This window comes from Cynara cardunculus (assembly GCF_001531365.2).
Source record: "Cynara cardunculus var. scolymus isolate 2C chromosome LG 8, CcrdV1, whole genome shotgun sequence".
Lineage (NCBI taxonomy): Eukaryota > Viridiplantae > Streptophyta > Magnoliopsida > Asterales > Asteraceae > Cynara > Cynara cardunculus.
In genome coordinates, this window is record NC_037535.1 from 6,416,218 (window position 1) to 6,432,717 (window position 16,500).

General features: G+C 32.0%; 1 protein-coding gene across 4 annotated transcripts; it reads right to left on the reverse strand.

Moving 5' to 3' along the window:
- Positions 1–2,757: 2,757 nt before the first annotated feature.
- On the reverse strand, positions 2,758–8,646 carry LOC112516679. Of its 4 annotated transcripts, none has more exons than XM_025123871.1 (4): positions 8,525–8,646; positions 8,313–8,450; positions 8,047–8,171; positions 2,758–2,921 (listed from the first exon to the last, which is right to left on the reverse strand). In XM_025123871.1, the coding sequence occupies exons 1-3, from the start codon at positions 8,606–8,608 to the stop codon at positions 8,049–8,051; spliced, it is 345 nt and encodes a 114-aa protein (XP_024979639.1). In that variant the 5' UTR covers positions 8,609–8,646; the 3' UTR covers positions 2,758–2,921; positions 8,047–8,048. The 4 variants fall into 4 exon arrangements, with proteins under 4 accessions (XP_024979639.1, XP_024979635.1, XP_024979637.1 ...); XM_025123867.1 differs by lacking the exon at positions 2,758–2,921 and adding an exon at positions 6,086–6,463; XM_025123869.1 differs by lacking the exon at positions 2,758–2,921 and adding an exon at positions 6,470–6,661.
- Between the last annotated feature and the right edge of the window lie 7,854 nt (positions 8,647–16,500).

Genomic DNA, 16,500 nt, shown 5'->3' on the forward strand with positions numbered 1-16,500 from the left:
ATATAATGCAAATACCCCACCAGATATATGTATATAATGTACAAACATCATGATTTAACATTTGGAAAATATTCACAAAGAACAATAACTGGTTGAATATTCTTATCGGGCACACATGGTGGACCAAAAAGTTCCTTAACTGAAATTTCACTATCATTTGCAGTTTCTACCATTAAAATATCATTTAACACCTTAGAATTTAAACATGCACATCCAACAAATGAAGGTGACACAAAAGAACGATTTGCACCGGAATCAAATAAGACTTTGGCACATAATGAATTAACGAAGAATGTACCTGTCACCACTTTCCGGTTCACCTCAGCTTCGCCCCTTGTCATCTGAAAGGCTCGTCCCCTCGTCATTGCTCCGCTACGTCTTACCTCCCCACCACCACCAGGAATATTTCGATTAATCACTTGTCCTCGACTGGATGGATTGCCCCCAAAATACCTAGATCCCCAACCTTTTGCTTGTGGACAGTTATAATGAATATTGTGAGGAGAATTACAAGTATAACATCGTCTAACTGGTCTACAATCCTTGGCCAGATGACTGAATTCTTGACATTTATAACACCTTCGCGGATCGGTGCTACATTTCCCTTGATGAACTTTATGGCATCGATTACACGGTCTATCAGTAAACCTTTGTGTCAGATGATTTTGAAATCCAACAAACCGAGGTCTGCGGAAATTAGTTACTATCGTCTCCCCTTTTCTCTTCTCCCCGGTCTTTTCTTGCGGTTGCCGATTGTTATCTTGTTCTCGAATTTCTGCAGCACCAACCGCTGATTGAAATGTAACCGGATTTCTGGAGATCACATATTTTCTGAGGTTAGGCTCCAAGCGCCAAATATATTTTCTCACTTTGCTACTTTCATTGGCCACATACGCTTCCGTAAAACGGGATTGTTCCATAAATATTTCAGCGTACTGTCGGACCAACATGCTACCTTGTTCCAACCAAAGAAAATCATCCTCTAGCTTTTGCATTGCAACTTCTAGACAACACTGCACTTTAAATTTATCAACAAAATCCTCCCACGACATTGCGTCAAAGATATTCGGATATGAGCTCATCATGATTTCCCACAAATATAGTGCACTTGACCGTAATTTTGACACAACAAACATCACTTTGTCTTCTTTCGCACTCTTACTTGTTTCTAAACTCAACTATGTTTCTTTAAGCCAACACATGGCTTTAACATGGTCTCGTTCACCAGAAAATGTAGGAGGTTTGCAGGCCAGAAACATCTTCATATCACCCCCTTTTTGTACAGTTGAAGAGGTAGGTGGTATAGATTTGGTTGTCATCGGTGTACTTGCCCCGACTTCTTCATTAAAATTCAGATTCGCCATTCTTTCTGGATTATGTTGAACAGATTGCCCCAACAAAGATACCAGATTACTTTGAAATTTTCCTAATTCTTATGCTACATTTCCTGAGTAATAAACCCAGGGTTGCCCCGGCCTCTGCCTGACGTTGAGCTTTCTTGCATGGACATTTCTTGTTCAATAGGAATTTCCCGTTGTATACCTCTTCCTCTACCTCGGCCCCAGCCTCGACTCCTTGTTTCTACTATAGTCGTTGCTTCTGGATTTACTCCAGTATTTGAAATTCCTCTTCTTCGTCCTTTACCACGACCTACAGACGTTCCCTCAGGGATACTCGTTAACTCAGGATTCTCCTCCTCAGGATTTATAGACTCAATCCTAACAGACTGTACAGGATGATCTGTCATCTTATCAAATACTCTTAACTACAACAAGAAACACATATACAATTAATCGTATATCTAAATACAATAAGATGTTCAAGTTAAAACAAGCACCTGTAAACTTATGATTACATTGGCCTTATGTAATTTAAATCTACCGCACTTGTCGTCACTCTAGATCTAATTATATTTAACACATTCCTAGGCTCGAAATCCCAGTGGATCATATTATCGAATGGTTAATGCATATAGTTTAAGTCTAAGTACCAGGAAATACCTAGATATCTTAAACCAGGGATCTGATACCAACTGTAACAACTCCCAAACAAAATGCCATTCCAACCCAACACTAACATAGTCTATGCTGTCAAAATCGCGATATATCGCCGATATATCGGCGATATATCGGATATCGCTCGTAGGAAAAAAATCGGACATGAAATATCGGTCAAAATATCGGGAACGATATTATCGGCGATATTTAACGATATTTAGCGATATTTTAGTGATAAAATCGGTCCGATATTCCGATTTTTACAAGGGTTAAAATTTGGCACAAGCACAATAGTCAAAATGGGTGAYAGAGAAGAGAGACCTGTCGCTGGCTCTGTCGTTGGCTAAGTTGCTGTCGCTGGGCAGTGGCTTGGCTATGTTGTATCGGTTACAAGAAAAACAGAGGAGATCGAGAAGAGAGACCGAGAGAGAAAAGAGAGAGACCGAGAGAGAAAAGAGAGACGACGTGAGAAGAAGTCGTCGTAGACAGTACTGTTGAGAAAGTCTTATTCAGACCTAATTTACAAAGCAGCCCAAAAAAATAAGGCCCATGGAATTAAAAAAAAAAGCCCAAATTTTAACCCTTCTAAAAATTTTATGTTAACTCTAATTAATGCATATTATATATATAATTCTAMGAAATATTATGTTAACCGCTATTTCCGATATATCACCGATATATCACCGATATAACCGATATATCGAATATCGGTCCTGACCGATATTTTGTATTTTGACCGATATAACAGCATAGAACATAATATAACAAACATGTTTATAACAAAATGCGAGTTTCAGTACATACAATAGACCAGTCAAAACTATACATAAAAGCATAAGTATGTTCTCAAATCAAAGCTGATCAAAAGTAAGACAAATGCCTATCACATTTTTCCCTTGCATTTATTATATGTCCTGAGCTGACCTGCAAAAATAAATTTTACAACTAAGGGTTAGACCGAAAAGTCTAGTGAGTGAATTCCCTCATATAACATTTACACATTCATAAAATTTTAATAATAAATTCAATCCATATATCAGCTATTAAAAATTGTTATAACTGTCCTGCCATATGGCAGAGATAAATCTACCAATCATCGCGGCTGCCTCGTCATTTATCATAAATATCCTGCCAACTATCCTGGCTGTCCCGTCATCTTTCACAGGTACCCTGCCAACTATCGCGACTAAGTAGCCATCTATACACAGGTACTCTGTTAACTATCGCAGCTAGTCCGCCATCTATCACAGGTACCCTACCAACTATTGCGGCTGGTCCGCCATCTATTCGCAAGTACCTTGTCAACTATCGCGGCTTCCCCGCCTTCTAACGTAGATAGCCCACCAGATATATGTATATAATGTACAAACATAATGATTTAACATTTGGAAATTATTCACAAAGAACAATAACTGGTTGAATATTCTCATCGGACAACACATGGCCGAGGACTGCCCTCATCGGACAACACTTGGGCGATGAATGCCCTCACCGGACAACACTTGGGCGATGAATGCCCTCACCGGTCAACACTTGGGCAATGAATGCCCTCACCGGTCAATACTTGGGCGATGAATGGCCTCACCGGTCAACACTTGGGCGATGAATGCCCATACAATTAACACATTTAAGCGATGAGGGGCATCATCAGATAAAGCTATGGCCGATGAAGGGACTCATCAGATAAAGCTTTATCCGATGAAGGGCCTCATCTGTTGAAGCTTTGATCAACGAAGTCATATACCAGTCTTGATAATGTTATCTTGACACTTAACACAAAATCTAACATCATAAAGCCAAGTAGCCACTATAAAATAGATAAAAACTCATAAATTATCAAAGCCATAAAAACTCACCTTAGAGATGATAACCAATTCTTCTCAAATTTCCTATTTCAGAAAGTTTTCAGATAAAGACTCCAAAAAAAACCCTCTCCCATGCAAACTTCCTATTTATACCAAGATGGGATGAGGCGGTGCATGCACTACCCCCCCCCCCCCCCCCCGGCAACAAAAGAATTTTTTTTATTAGGCCAATACCATGAGGAGGAGATAGTTAACTTTAAGTCCTTTAACTTCCATCATACGTCATAACTTTCCCTGAACTTTTCCGTTAATATAATAACTTCGAAACTCGACCAACTACCATTCAAAACCAAATATTACAGTTCATCTACGAGTACGATGCATGGTCCATCGCAATATTGATTGGTTTCGATTATAAGAAACTTTTCTTGTTGAATTCTTGTTTTCCATGATTAAATATTTTACGGTAGTCTCTATGAGAATCCACTACACCTATTGGTCTAATACTCACTTTCTTTTCGAAACTAAAACTGTTTTCAGGTAAAAGTTATGTAGAGAGTTCTTCCAAGGGCAATGGGAGGCTTAAAAGAAATTGGACTTGAAGGCTTAGTTTAGTTTCCTTTAACCTTTTTAATAATTTTCAACTATGGATGTGTTTATCCGTTGCAAACCTTGAGATATAATAGATGTTTGAGACTTGATACTTTGGATAGTTTGGCATTTATCCATGTTTATCATTTTTAGATTTTGAGTTGTTATAAACAGATAGGAACATAGTGGAACAAATAAAATGAAACAACCTATATTTTACCAATATACCATTAAAATTAGGGATGTAAAGCGTACGAGACAATTCGCAAGTTATTCAAGTCCAACGCGATCAAAGCTATGTCAACACTCGACTCGAATAGGTTTAGCTCGAACTCGATATCCTAACGAGTCGAGTCTAGCTGCCCAATACTTGACTCAAGAAGCTAATGAGATACTCAAATTTTCATATACATAATCAATTTTATAAAAAATGTAATATAAAAATTTATTAATAAACTTACCAAATAAAAGAAAAACGTTGTAAAAATTATACATTTTTTAACTCTAAAAATTAATCAAACATTAAAATCATAATTACAGAAGACAAGAAAATATAAAAATGTTGGTGAAGTAGTCCACGTTGGAAGAGAGATGGTAAATGATAGATGAATAGTTATAAAAAGAGGGGAAGGTAAATGAAGTTTGTAACTTTGTGAGTTTGATGATAAAATTTGAGGTGGAAATTTATAAAGGTTAAGAGAACACCTGAACTTTTATAATTTTTTAAAAAAAGACCCTAAAATTTCATAAATTTCAACCGGTGAGCGTGGTTCGAGCTTGATTTGACTTCGACTTCAAGCTCGAGTTCAAGTTTAAAAAATTGCAATCAAGTTCGAGTCGAGTTTTGTTTTCAACTACTCGTGAGTTTTCGAGTCGAGTTTGAGCTTGGAAATGGCCATCAAATTCTAGTCGAGTATACAGATATTCGAGTTTGACTCATATCTTTTACACCCCTAATCAAAATAAAACATAATTCTCTTCTAAAACATTAAATACATATCTCTTTATATTTTATCCATTCTTTAAATCTTATTATTGTATTTTATTATTTCTAAACTTTAATATTATTGTCCTCATAATATTATTTTCATACATTTTTTATAGTTTGGTTAATTTTTGTAATTTATTAAATACTCATGACATAAAAAAAACATAAAACAAGTATAAAATAAAATTTGGAAATTAATAAACTTCATGTCATTTCAATAGGATTGATACTTTCTAAATCATACATTTTGTTATAAGAAATATTTATTTTATTATAATTAATAAATTACATAAATTAATCAAAATATTAATTAAAAAAAAACAAAAGATACAAACAACTAACTAAGGGTAAATTAGTCATTTCACTAGTTAGGTGTTGTCTAGTCTAGTCTTATCTTACCAAATGTTGAACAATTGTCATGTTCTATTTTGGTACCAAACGAACTCATTTCAATGATTATTTGATTACTCAAGATTGACAATGATCCATCTCTCGATTGCAAAGAAAATGATGAGGTTATTGGTATTAAACTATCAGTGGGATATTAACCCTAAACCCTAAAAAAAGGATGTTTGATTAGAGGTATTAAACAATAATCAATAAGAATGAAGATACAAGAAACTCTTTGGTTTTATATAATATAATGTGCTCATTCCCAAATTTTCATTCCTGGTTAAATTTTCATTCCAGGTTAAACTGGGGGAATGAAAATTCATTCTCATTTACATTCTTCAGCATGAACCAAACAACCCCTTAAGTTCATCTCCCACAATAAGGGTTTGAAACCGAATCAAGCATATATTTCAATACATTCAATGAGGTCTATTGTATTCTAACAATTCAAAACAAAGTTTGATTGCATATGCATGTTATGTGTTTGATCCTCATAAAACTACCATCTCAAACCGAATATGTGCTTCTTGACTTGTTGCCACATCCTCACATATGTTGAAGTTATTGCACCACATGAAGCTAGTAGAGACTAGAGAGTGTGTTTGGTTGAGATTGATGACACGACTCATTTTGACTTCGTGCCAGACTACGATGAAATTCCAACTTTATTTTCCGTGATGATAACAAAACTTGTGTCACACAAAGGAAAGAATGTTATATCAAAAGCGATATGACGAAACATATACCTCCAAAATTCTTCTCATATAGTACAGATAATCATATTGAAAAACGAAACATATGCAATCTAGCAACAATGCAACAAATCTTTTCACTAAAATTCTTCTCATACAATCCAGATAATCATATTGAAAAATGAAATATATGACCTGCAAATTGTCATCCAAGAACAAGTGTCATAAATAATGGAGGTACATTGTGGATGAACACATTTTCAACTCTCATGTCAAATCCTCAACCAGCTAGTTGCATACCATTTGATTATGTATGGAAAATAAATATGAGATTTTGTAGTATAAGATGTAAAGACGAAATACACACTTGACAGTTGACACTTGAGTACACCTTCTTAAGTGATACTATACTCCCTCCAAGTCTGTTCTTTCTCTCTATGAAGTTCTTAGTATATTGGTAATTCAGGGGACGTTTATCAAACGCTTACCCGCAAGAGTCACCATCCTGACTTATCTTATCAGATCAGGTAACATTCTAGGTCATCAAAATGGATTGTTGGGAAAACATCTTTTTTCTCCCCCACTTACAGGGTAAAATTCTCGATCCTTGTTATGCCTCTTACCTGGCAAGATTCTCAGTCCATACCATGCTCACCTAGTAAGATAAGTGATACCCAATGAACTTTTTCCTATTAAGCATTTGGTAAACATCCCCGTAGCCATAATCATAGTTAATTTATAGATATAACCGTAATCTTATTTCCTATGATAACCTAATTCACATGTTTTGGCAACATTACATCAGTTCTTGCAAAACAGGTTTCACCAACTACGCATAGCTGATCCAACGACATCAAATCTTATGGCACCTTAAGTTGAATCAACAACTTCCGGGGGTTTTCCATTTCCAAATTATCAAACCAGTCCCAGAATTGTTAAATAAATGAAGAAAAGAAGACATTTTAGGAAAATCACGACCACTTCAAATGGACAAGAAGCATCAAAAATCCTATTTCTACTCGAAACTGATTCTCATATAAGCATCATCAACTGTAATTTCTATAGTTAGCGCTTAAGGTGAATTCCACGTTACATCATTTCTCAACAGAACTAGTCCAAATTTCTAATACTTGTTAAAATACTTACAATAATAGTGATCAAATACGAGAATCTTGTAGACCTAAATCAATATCATCAATATCTGTAACGACTACCTTGGGAAAACAAGTAGCTTTAGCTTGGCATTTTGACAAAAAGAAACTGTTCCAATTCATACAAGACTTCACAAAATGATTAGTACCCCATTAAGCTTTATATCCTTTGAAAACCAATCAATCTGAAAACCACATATTAACTCTCAAACTAGTTACATCTAGAAGAACAATTTCATCCCAAACCCTAATATGGAAACATCATTGCAAATATCAAAATGTTTTGCAGTCGGAACCAATACAATTAACAATCATCATCCCTCAATGGATTCAAAAATCGGTTAGCATCTCTTGAGGTAAACAGTTAATCAATATACAGATGCAATGCCAGTATCATAGTTCATTATAACAAAGATGCAAGAAGCATACCATCAATCAGTGGAATTGAAGGTAGAAGCCTGAGGAAGCGATATTGGGCCTCTCCTTGATTCATTATCATCCAAAAGCCTCTGAACCCTCTTCTTTGCACAATACTGCCTATCAAAATGCTTCACCTACAAACACCATCAATTTATCAATCATCAATAAACAAACCCCCAAACATTTACATCAGGATTAGATCGTTAAACCCGTTTATTACATGGTGAAAACACAGATATTGAGTTAAAGTTAGAAGGGGGTTTTAGTGAATTTACCCAAGTGCGGCGACAGCCTTTGTCATAAGCTTCTCTAGTTTTCTTGCATTCACGGGGGTAGAGCAGACCTACGGAGGCAATTTCAGTGGGTTTCTTGTTGGACTCTTTCTCTAGGCATGCGTAGAACGCATCGCGAGCCTAGTAATTAGGGTAATTTTCACAAATTTATCAGCAATAAACACGCAATCATGTGTTGTATGATGAATGATTACCTTGTAGCAAGCTTCTCTAGCGTCAAAGAGGACGTCCGTATGGATTTTATCTGGGTATTTCGAAGCGTATGCTTCCATCGCCATGGCTGTAGAAATCGCTTGGTTTCCTGCTCTGTATGTTGGAGGATATTTTGTCGCTGAATTACGGAAATGAAGAAAATGGGCTTTCATGTGGGCTTTAAAATTGGGCTTCGTTATCCACTTTAAAAAGTTGGATAATAAACTTATCAACAAAATGCATAAAATAGCAATCTACTTTTATAAATTTCGTTATTATAGTATTATACTTCCAACTTTTTTTATTACAACAATGTATTTTCAAACTATTTTTTATTAGAACATTGTACTTTGAAAAATTTACTCATTATAGTATTGGATAACCTTTTAATTTAAATTTACTCATTATATCCGATTTCTATGCAACCTCATTGTCCATGTAGACTGTCCACATGTACTATGACTTTCTTATTACAACATTGCACTTTCAAAATTATTTTATTATAACATCTACTAGTTCTTATTAAACAATGTACTTTTAATATTAATATTTAGATAAGAATTGTTTATTTTTTATAAAAAAATATTATCTTTTAAAGAATATATATTATATTTATTCAAAAACTTTTACTTGACATATAAATATATTAAATTAATTAAATTTTTTTGAATTATTTATTAATATAACAATATTAAAAAATTGTAGAATACAATTTATTTTGTTAACATTTTTTAAAGAACTTTAAAAGAGATGTATTTTTTTGAACAACATAAAACAAAAAGTGTTACCTTTTTAACAAACAAAATATATCTTGAAAATAATGTAGCATATTTATTTAAGAAATATTTTACTCTAAAATATTTAATTTGCATGCAACTTAATAAGAAAAAATCAAAAAAAATAAATATTTTTTTAAATCATAGCAATAAAAAATGAAAACCACTAATAATAATTTGAAATAGATTTTTTATTTTTTATTTTAATTAAGTCATCAAAATGATGTGTCATCCACATCACCTCATTAAAGCCACACAAGAAAAAAAAGACAAGAGGTTAACCGGTTTAAAAGGTAACAGGTTACCCATTGCTATAATGGATAGATTTTTTAAAGTGTGATGCCTTAATAAAAAGTACATTGCCGTAATAAAGAAAAACAAAAATAGAATGCTATAATAAATTTTTTTATTAAAGTATATTGTTATTTCATGCATTTAACTCTAAACTTATTTGTTAATTTTATTAACTTTTATTCATTTATTTATTTCACATACTAATAATGAAAATTCGTCTCATAATTAAACATAAAATTGAAAACTAAACACGTATTTTGAAAATAAATATATATTTTAGTACAAACTAAAATAGAAATGTAAATATTTATTTTTGGTACAAACTGTAAATTTTGTATGGCATATATTAGGGTCTGATTTTGGTGAGAAGTATAAAAAATGATCTTCATCCTTAGATGCACATTATGATGAGATGCACCGGATTAATCCTTGTATCAAGCAATTCATAGGTGAATTTGAGATTAAAGTTGATCAAGAGTCCATATCCTTTCTTACGCTTCTCACTCTAACTCTCTTTTTTCACACGATCTCTCACCTCTCTCTCCATACATACATACATACATACATACATACATACATACATACATACATACATACATACATACATACATACATACATACATACATACATACATGTATGTTTTCTATTTGTTATTCAATAATATAATGCTATTATAATTTTTTCCATTCATATAAATTAATTCATATTATATAAAAAGTTTGTGATTAGACATTCAAAACAGAACTTAAAAGGGTTTTACAACTTTGTTTTAACCTTGAGTTTTATGACATGTATGAACCCAAGAAACTGTGAATGATGCGATTAATTGAGTTTGTAAAAATATAAAATTTAAAATTAAAAGTGTGAAAACACAAAAGTCAAAAAAAATTCAAAACAAATATGAAAAATAATAATTCATGTCTTGTACCCATGACGTGTCATAGCATGAACCACGCCTTACACCAACATTATGGGTTGTGTCACACCAACGAAGATGCGTCTTACGTCATGATGCGTCTTTTTAAACACCGACTAAAGTAGAGGAAGGATGGTTGTATTTGGTAGCCGTATTGGCTCATCGATTTATATATGAAATCTATTTGACAAAGGGTTAACTAATTAAATCGAACATATTATATAAAACATAAGGTATGATGTTTATACTATATTATAAAACATTTGACGACAAATTCTTAAAAACCATATTTTATGCATGATGTATTGTTAATTAATACATATTACTTAAAATTCAAGATTACAAGTGAATTGTATACAAGTATAACTTATTAAAGCTCCATTTTTGAATTCGTATAACTAACTGTAAATAAACATAATCAAATACAAGATAAATATCTTATTTTAAATATAAAAACTCTAAAATATAATTAGGTTAATAATTGACTTCTAACAACATATTTAATTATTATCTTTATGAAAAATTATATTATTAAATCAAAAATAAATAACTTCATTATTAAACATAAATTAAATTATAATAAAAAACTGAATTAAAAAATTATACAAAAAACGAGAATTTTTAAATAGTTAGTTTGATATTAACATTAATATATTTTTTTCAAAGTTTTATGATATCTTCAAATTTATATTTTATTTAAAAATAAAAGCATTATTAATTTCTCAAAACCATGTAAAATCGTATTATATTGATAGAGACAAAGAATAAAACAAAATACTAAAATCGTAATATCTCGTTGCATTGTGTGAGTATCCTTCTAGTATTATAAAGTATTTGATAAAAACTCTTAAAAAACTATTTTTTACGCATTAAGTACTGTTTATTGATAAATATTACTTAAAATTTAAGATTACAAGTAAATTGTGCATAAGTACAATTGATTAAAGCTTCATGTTTGAATTCGTGTAACTAACTACAGATAAGTATAATCAAATAAAGGATACATATCTCATTTTAAATATAAAGATCTAAAATATAATTAATATAATCATTGAGTTCTAACAAAATACTTAATTATTATATTTATAAAAAGTTACATTATTAAACCAACAATAAAAAAAAATTAAAGAAATTACACAAAAAAGGAGAAATTTTAAATTGTTAGTTTGATACTAATATCGGTATATATTTTTCAAAATTTTATTTTATCTTCATATTTATATTTTATTCAAAAATAAAAACATTATCGTTTTCTCAAAACCATATAAAATCGTATTATAACATCGATTAACACAAAAAAAGATTGAAACATTAAAATCAAGATGTATCTTGCTGCATTATGCGAGTACCATTCTAATTAAATAAAATAAATTTTATTACACGGTTAGCAAAAACTTATTTAACCCAACAAGTTTGACAAAAAAAAAACAACACTGCATTTTGTAAAAGTTTGGTAACTTATTTCAATCACTCGTTGTGGTATGTCGTGACTCAAAATTTATATCTTATGTTACCTTAAGTCTGTGGCATACTATAGTATAATGTGTGATTTTTATAACGTGATATTTGATTTTTCTTACCTTTTTTTAATGTTTTTTTTATTATTTTTTAATATATAATGTAATTTAAATTGTTTAACATCATTAACTCATTGAGTAATTGTATAAAATATATGTTTATGTATATATGATAATAAAGATTTTCCGTCATAATTACACCTTGAAAAGCATCATGGCCTCGTGATTTCTAAGACTTGATATTTGTTCTCATCGCTATGCCACACCTCATAGTATTTAGGTGGTGTTTGGAATTGCTTATCAAAATAATTTATTGACTTATTCCGGTGTGGCACCGGTAATAAGCATTTTTGAGTGTTTGGATAAACAACTTATACCGGTGTCAAACCGGTAATAAGGAGTTTTTAAAAAAGTTAAACTCTTCTAACTTATAATAAGATGATAGATGTTCTTATAGAAAAGTATAAGTTATGTCAAATAAGTCAATCTTAAACACCCCTTTAGAACCATTAAAAATTAAACATATTTTGTGTTGATTTTTATTTTAAATAAAGTATTTCTTTTGATGATGATGTGATGTAGTGTAGGTGAAAGGTGACATACTTTTTAAATGTATATTTAAAAAACTATTTACATGTATGTAAAGTAATCATTTTTTCATAATATATACTATTTATAATGTTTTTAGTATTTAATTAAAGATGTCATAAAGAAGGCATGATGATGATAATCATAATCTTACTTTAATTATTTTTGGACAAAACAATGGTTATATCCATAGTACACAATAAAGAAGGTGTCAACTTTACCATTGTTTTTAAATTTTGTGTTTATTTTTATAGAGTAAATTAAATTACAAAGATGTTATATGTGATTAAGTATAAAAATGAAATAATGCATTATATGGTTTCGATTTGGTTGATTTAAACCACCAAAATACACTTAGCTTTAAATCCATTGGTGAAATAGGTCGATGGATCTAGAATGAAACAAAATCTAAAACAATAAAAAAGAGAAATCTAGAACCCCTAAACAGACTACCGAACTGTCGACCTCCAACATCAAAGATTAATTTTGCGATGAGTATGGAGGGACAGATGCATAGATGAATTATATAGAGGTGGAGAGGTTCTCGAGGGGGTTTCATCCCCAGTGAGTGGGGAAGAAAGGGTTTTTTGACAGGTTTCTTGTACGAGGTCTTATTGTATATGTGGAGATGTGATGGTGAAGAGGGAATTCGAAAAAGAATGGGGGGTTTTCACCGGAAAAAACAGGGGAGAGATGTATAGGTTGGAGGGTCAGCTTATTTCTGTATATTATATGTGTATATGTATAAATATTTTTTCAAAACTTGATCCGTTCATATAAAAAAGGTTAATGTGTTTTCAAAACCCTTCAAACTTTGTAAAATAGCAGTATTATCAAAATCGAGATTTTATACGCATCATTGGTTCGTACAGAATACATTAACACTTACATTTTACAAAAAATAAAAAGATAAAACCTCAATGATTTACAATAAATAGATTATTTGAATTACTTTTATAAAAGTAAAAGATATTTGAGTAGAAACAATATAAATGTTACATTACACGTTAAAATAATTATAAATAAAAAACTAGTATAGTTACATCCAAAACAATGAACATTGTAGTCAAACATTTAATCATCATGAGTATTCTTATGTCACCATTTTTTAATATGTTTTTATTTTTAGATATTTGATGTTTATATGATAGGTACCTACATAATTGTACAAAAATATTTAATGACATATATATATATATATACATATATACATATATATATACATATATATATATATGTATATATATATATAGGTGGAGGTTCAAATGAGAACACTTTTGTTTTACGAGAATGCGAGAAGATTTTATGGGTCTCCAAAAAAACATATAACCAATAACTAAAAGAAAAAGGAAATAAAGTAATTAATTAAGAATAATCATGTGATTTTCTATCATCTATAATCTTGGTGACATCCTTATCCTTAAAATTACATACAAATAATATTCTCGTTGATATCAAATCATTATCGCATTATTATCATAAGAAAATCACATACAAACGATTTAATTGTCTTCTTATTGATTTGAATACAGTTGAAAGAGAATATTCCAGCTTAGAGACACTGATAAAATTCCTTGAATGTTTGCCAGATGCATGGGATCAGTATACCATGTGTCTTAAGATGTCCAATGACATGTCCTTCCTTTCTCTCAGTTTTCTTTATGGGATATTGCTTAATCATGAGCAATCCCGTCAGCTGAAGAAAAATCTTCTTAAAGACTCCAGAGAAATGAAAAGCTCTCCGTTAGCATTGATCTCTGATAACCCTTCAGCTGACCCTTCTATTTTCTCTGTGTCTATCACTGAGTTAGATCCTTTTAATTCTGACGACTTGTTAGACGCTGATCTTTCAGAGTTTGATGATTCGCTGGACCTTCTAACTAACTCCTTCAGGAGGTTCGCCAGAAAAACTAACTACCACAGATCTCCTTCGTTGACCTTCTGAAAAGCCAAAGTCAAACCCCATTGACAAGGTCAGCAAGCTGCTACAACTGTCAACGCAAAGGTCACTTTGCGAGTGAATGCATGTCGAAGAAAACTGCGACGCCATCTTCCACCATCCTATCCTCCTTCAGGCCTCAAAAGGACAAGTACCTGAAACTAAAGGAGAAGTACAAGAAGATGAAGAATCTTCAACATAAAGGCAAAGGTCTTGTCGCTGAAGAGCATGACTGGGTTGATTCTTCTGAAGAATCATTCTCTGATGAGGAAGACACGACCTACCTATGTCTAATGGCTAAGGATGTCAAAGATGAACCATTAGAGATATCAACCTTCAGTGATCCCTCATTATCAATCTGACGGATGCCGAGTCCACCAAATAATAAATTCCAACTAACGACTAGTTACAACCAAAATTGTAGTAGTGTAAGTCGGGTCGAATCCATAGAGACTCGGTCTAACGTTGTACGACTAGCGAATCAAGTACACGATGAAAACGTAAAAAACTAATAATCACGAGGGGGGTGTTGGATTTGATTAATTACTCTAAACATGCGATAAAATATAAATTAAAACAATTGATTRAAGTCSCAACATYGATTCAATACCGGTTAAGATGTTAGTGCCTATCATCGATTCCAAAAAATGTAAACGGAAAGGACAAGCCCGAATTGGTTTTAATCGTTAACAAGCTCTAACGACCCAAATTTTCCATAGATAATCGTTGATTAAAATAAGCTCTCTAACCAACCCTTAACCACAAATACAAGTTTAAATAAGCTCTTAAACTCATAGGTGCGACTAGCTTTACCAGACTAGAAAAAAGTACCAATTCAAAGTCATAAGCTCACAAGCTCGGCTTATCGAGGCTTAAATTGCGAGATTTCAAATAGGGGTGAGCATAGGCGGGTACCCAACCTTTTTGACAGGAACCGGAACAGGAACCGGCAGTTCTTGAGATATTGGAACCGGAACCGGTTAGAACGGTTCTTAAATTTTTGAAACCGGAACCGCCGGGAACTGGTTCCGGTTCCGGGTACCCGCTTCCTAAAATATTAAAATTTTGTTATTTAGAAATAAAAAATAAAACATTGCCAAAACACTAAATAAATAAGCAAGAATACGAATTATACATAATAATTGTTACAAATATTGTTTAACGATTACAAATCATAATAGACTAATAGAAAATGTTCAAAGTCTAATGATTACATACTATAATGGTAAATGTTCAAAGTTTAACGATTACATACTATGAATTCAAGTGAACACACAATTTAAAAAAATACGAATTATTCTATATGAAGAATTTAGATGAAGAATGAAGATGACGGCGTGCTTTCAAGATGTAAACCTAATATAAATTTGGTATTAAAAATAATAATTATTTTTTTATTGAAAAATACCAGGCATCCGGCGGGTAACGGTTCCGAAAAATTGAGAAACGGAACCGGAACCATTCTCAATCGGTTCTGTATTTTAGGAACCGGAACCACTCATATCGGTTCCGGTTCCATAGCCGGGTACCCGGTTCCGCTGCTCACCCCTAATTTCAAATATTCAATCCGGAAACCTTATCGAAACCAAATGAATACTAGCGTTACTCTATCAAAATTCTAAGACGATTACGTATCTAAGAATTTTGAATAACCATTCCATAAGAGAATTCTAATCAGTTAGCTAAACTAATTGAAAACCCAAATATGATAAACATTAAGTTTAGAAATCAAGCAAATAAGCTTGTTCAAACATGTTTACAATGAAATCTCAAAGCAATAACAAGTCAAAAACCTAATTAAGTCAATGTTGGAATGAACAAATTAGCAACACATGGTTAAACTAGGTTACTGATTCTAAAGGTTTTAGGATTTACCGAAAGAATCAGGAAGATTGATGAGAAAAGTTGTTGTCCTCTCCAAATCGAACGATTTCGACTTGCTGTCTT

Excerpts from the sequence above, each read along its gene's own strand:
- LOC112516679 (XM_025123871.1), bottom strand. The coding sequence starts at position 8,608 with ATGGCGATGGAAGCATACGCTTCGAAATACCCAGATAAAATCCATACG. Across the intron at positions 8,451-8,524 it reads CTAGAGAAGCTTGCTACAAG|GCTCGCGATGCGTTCTACGC; the intron begins GTAATCATTCAT and ends CCTAATTACTAG. Across the intron at positions 8,172-8,312 it reads AAGGCTGTCGCCGCACTTGG|GTGAAGCATTTTGATAGGCA; the intron begins GTAAATTCACTA and ends TGGTGTTTGTAG.